The sequence below is a fragment of the Trachymyrmex cornetzi genome, unplaced genomic scaffold, assembly GCF_001594075.2.
Source record: "Trachymyrmex cornetzi isolate Tcor2-1 unplaced genomic scaffold, Tcor1.1 scaffold1587, whole genome shotgun sequence".
Taxonomy (NCBI): Eukaryota; Metazoa; Arthropoda; class Insecta; order Hymenoptera; family Formicidae; genus Trachymyrmex; species Trachymyrmex cornetzi.
The window spans coordinates 18,397-23,314 of NW_017296187.1; the positions used below are offsets into that span (position 1 = coordinate 18,397).

Genomic DNA, 4,918 nt, shown 5'->3' on the forward strand with positions numbered 1-4,918 from the left:
ACAGTATTTCCACAACTTGCTCTAACCAAAAGATTGATTCAATTTTTCACATACATATTGATCCTATGAATTTTGAAGAGAATTATAATTTTAATAACATTAATGATAAATGGTTGGTCAATCTTAGTGATATTCAAATACCAGATAATATTAAAGCTATTTTACAACTAGGACCGAAATTTAATTTGTCGAATAATTTAATTAATAAAGATAGAATTTATATTGAATTTATTAAACACATTGAATTTAATATGTTCAAATTTGATGAATCTATAAAAAAAGTTATTAGAAATGATACTATTCAAATATTAAAAAGAAATACAATTTATAATGGTGGAACAAGTGTAGTGGATGACTTATTGAAAGAAGGAATGATAGCAACAAAAAAATTTATGGCACAACATCCAGATATTCTTATCACAAGAGCTGATAAAGGGAATTCTACTGTAGTTTTAAATTTAACTGATTATAAAGAAAAAATGCATGAAATTTTAGCTGATCCGAAAACGTACACTAAGATTAAGAAAAATCCTACGAAAATGATTACCAACCAAGCTCACAAACTATTGGCTAGGTGGAAGAGCATGAAATACTTAGATCAATACGTATATAAAAAACTCAATGTTACTGATGGAGATTTGCCGAGGATCTATGGGTTGCCTAAGATACATAAACATGGTCATCCTTTGAGAATTATTGTAAGCTGCATTAATAGCCCATTATATCCACTAGCAGTATTTCTCAAAGATATTATTGACAAGAGTTTAAAAAAGGAATATGGATACATTAAAAATAGTTTCGATCTTACGAATAAACTTAATGGTTTAGCCTTGAAGGATGACTACAAAATAGTATCCTTTGATGTAGTATCTATGTACACTAATATTCCTGAGGAATTGGTTGTCAAAAGCATAGAATTGAGATGGAATGCCATCGCAAGTAATACCAATATTCCGAAAAAAGAATTTTTAAATGCCATCTCTTTAATTTTTAATTCTACGTTTTTTAAATTTGACGAACTTTTCTTCAAACAAATTTTTGGCATGCCCATGGGCTCTCCTTTATCTCCTATCTTAGCAGACATTGTAATACAGGACCTGGAAAGAGAATTATTATCAAAATTGAATTTTAACATACCAATTTTTTACAGATACGTTGACGACATTATTTTATCTGTTCCTATTAATTATATTAATGACATTTTACAGGTTTTTAACTCATACCATGACAGATTGAAATTTACCTGTGAACAAAATGACGATGGATCTATTAATTTTCTAGATGTCAGTTTGAAAGTGGAAAATGGACACATTATTTTTGACAATTTTAAAAAACCGACTAATTCTGGACGATACTTGAATTTCAATTCTAATCATCCTTTAGATCATAAAAGAGGTGTGATTATTGGCCAATTGGATAGAATAATATTTCTATCACATCCTAAATTTCACACTAGAAACATTGAAATGATGATTAACAATTTTTTAAACAATGGCTATCCTTTGGACTTTCTCTTTTCTACGATTAATAAAAGAATCAATACTTTGTCTGGTCGTAAAAATGTTTATAGCAATTCTTGTTCTTATCAGAACTCTAATTCGGTCAACTTTGATAATTTTTTCATTGTTCCTTACATTAAAAACGTATCGGAAAAATTTAAATTTGTGGCTAAAAAGAATAACCTTAAAGTTGCCTTTAAACCTATGAATAAACTGAATACTATCATAAAAACAGGCAAAGATAGATTAAAAACCATTGAACATAGTAATGCTGTATACAGAATAGACTGTCTTGACTGTGACGCTTCTTACGTTGGTCAAACGAAAAGAAAAGTTGCGACTAGAATTTCCGAGCATAAATCTTGTGCTCGGAAGTCTAGTAATCTACATACTGTAGTTGCAGAACACCAGGTTCAGCTTGACCATAAATTTGATTGGGATAATATTAAAATTCTTGACATTGAGCCATTTTTCCACAAAAGACTGACTTCTGAAATGATATATATTAAAAAACAAATAAATGGTATTAATAAACAGAACGATACAGAGAAATTTCCAGAAATTTATTTACCGTTATTAAACACATCGGTTAAATCTTGATCTAGAATGTTCCACTAGCGACACTGAATTCGGTATAAATTCGGTCTGCCATGGTCTGACTCGATCATTCTGTTCTTGACTTTTATTTTATACTCTTCAATTTTTCCAATTCCTGTATCTGCTCCGCAAACTATTGTTAACACAGGTATTTTAATTTATTTTACAATTTACAGCGTAATTTTTTTATATTTTCAGTTTTTTTTTTTTATTTCTTATTTATACTTACATTAGAATCGGGAAATTTTGTGCGCAATAATTTACACCGCGGATTCTCACTCAGTTTGACGTATTGATATACTATCCACTTAACTAACTACATTTTTGACTCGCTGCGAATCTGCGCCTTCAAACATTGGAGATGTTTTTTAAGAATTCTTCACATCAAAAAAATTGTATTGTGCGTTGACTATCGTTTATTTCTTATTGACTTATGTTTGCGAATATTAATATTTATTTATAACTCTCATTTCGTTTTATTACTGAAGATGGTCTGATTTAAGACCGAAACGTCTATTATATGTATATTAACTTTTTAAATATATATTTATTCGCTGCTTACATCTTGCGTTCGTAGTTTAATGCCTTTTATTTATCTTATTTTGTTTAAAATTTGAACGACGTTTTGATCTAATTTGAATCATCACTCTTATCAGACGTTCGATCAGAGTATTTGCAGTCAATTGTATCTACGATTTCTTCGAGAAATAGATTGGAAGACAAAATATATCCAATAATAAGTCGTGTGAGTCATCTCAGTTGACCTTCAATCGCATTATGTCGTTGACTCTCGCGTTGAATGGAACAACCAGTATCCTCACAGCGAGTTACTTCCCTGCGTTGGATTTAAGTAATGAATACGAATTGGGTCTTACGAATTTTGAAACGTACAACGCAATACCGAACGTTACTTCCGCGAATAATAAATTCTACTTCGATACCGACGATAAAATAATCACGATTCCCGAAGGATCGTACGAATTGAGTGCTATAAACAGGTATCTGAGAGCTGCTATTCGTCACGTACGACGACAAACGCTTAACGATAAGGGTAATAGTGATGATGAGTACATATACGACGACGACGACAACGATAATGCTCATAAAGAAGAGATACTGATTCTTCGAGCCAATGAGAACACTATGAGAAGCGAGATTAAATGTGCGTATCGAATAAATTTTACAACACCGAATAACATCGGTTCGCTATTGGGTTATTCAAAATCGCGCGTATTACAACCGAACAAGTGGCACGCGTCTGACAAACCTGTGAATATTATGAATGTAACTATACTTCCTATAGAATGCAACATTACCGCGGGTGCGTACAATAACGATAAACCAGCACATACGATACATGAATTCGCAGTGAACGTTCCACCTGGATATAAATTATCCGATACTCCCACACATGTCATTTATCTCCCAGTCGTTGCGAGAAACGTTACCGATATAACGATACGTATAGTGGATCAAAACGGACAATTGATAAACCTTCGTGGAGAAGAGATATCGATTCGACTTCATATACGACGCAGACGATAAAAATACTCAGATGCTCGTTCTAAACGAGTCACACGATTGTAAGAATACGTCCATCATACCGCAGACGTCGCAATTATCATCGCTCACCGAACGATACGTTGGAAGAAAACGGAGAAGAACAGAGGAGTGATTGAACGCTGCGAACGTCAAATTTCTACGGTCTCTGGGATTCGTCGTGAACAATGAGTCGCGATATTCTAAACATAGGGGGTGAGCCTATCTTCGACGATCGTATCGTTAAGATCGAGACTCACACTTACAACCCATACGCTAACACCACATTCGGATACAGCGATGAAATACGAATACCTATACAGCATCAGGATCTGTACACGTTACCGTGTGAGAGTTTTCTTTACGTCGAGGGAAAATTTTCAACGACAAAACGAGATGGAAACACATCCGAGGAACAACCTCCAAAATTGTCGAATAATTGCGTCGCGTTCATGTTCGATGAGATTCGGTACGAGTTAGACGGTGTGGAAATCGATAGATCTAGAAACGTTGGTATTACCAGTACGATAAAAAATTTCATATCGTTAACCACTGGCAGGAGTATAACGTTAGAAAATGCAGGATGGGACGGCACGATGCAGTTATTTCGCACACCGCTTTCCGAGAATTTCAACTTTTGCGTACCACTCAACACACTCCTAGGATTTTGTGAGGATTACAAACGCATAGTGATAAACGCGCGACACGAACTTATCCTGATACGTGCGCGTAACGATAACAATTGTGTTGTGGCGCACGAATCGACGGAACCTAAAATCACACTATTAAAGATACAATGGAGAATGCCACATGTAGTGCTGAACGATGTCAATAAATTATCACTTTTACGAACGTTGGAAGGTGGACGATATCTCAGCGTATGTTTCCGGTCGTGGGACCTGTACGAATTTCCTCTGCTGCAAAGCACAACGAAGCATTCGTGGGCTGTTAAAACAACGTCGCAATTGGAAAAACCACGACACGTAATTTTTGCACTTCAAACCGGAAAAAGAAACGTAACGTCGAAAAATGGTTCACAATTCCACATATGTAATCTCACTAATGTGAAACTTTTTTTGAATCCTGATTTTTATCCTTACGACGATATGAATTTAGATTTCGAACACAAAAAATACGCTATACTGTACGATATGTATGTAAATTTTCAAAAGACGTACTACGGTTACAACAATCGCGATTCTATGTTATCTATCGGAGAATTTCTTGTACACGGTCCATTCGCGCGTAGTGATCGATTGTTCTCGCCAAAACGAATCGATAAA

At 34.3% G+C, this 4,918-nt stretch overlaps 1 protein-coding gene across 1 annotated transcript in view; it reads left to right on the top strand.

Moving 5' to 3' along the window:
• The first annotated feature begins 3,823 nt into the window (after positions 1-3,823).
• LOC108758531 (uncharacterized) overlaps positions 3,824-4,918 on the top strand; it is a 1,412-nt gene continuing 317 nt past the window's right edge. Inside the window, exon 1 of the mRNA XM_018503537.1 lies at positions 3,824-4,618. Within this exon, the coding sequence (XP_018359039.1) occupies positions 3,824-4,618 (795 nt within the window). The remainder of the gene's footprint in view (positions 4,619-4,918) is intronic.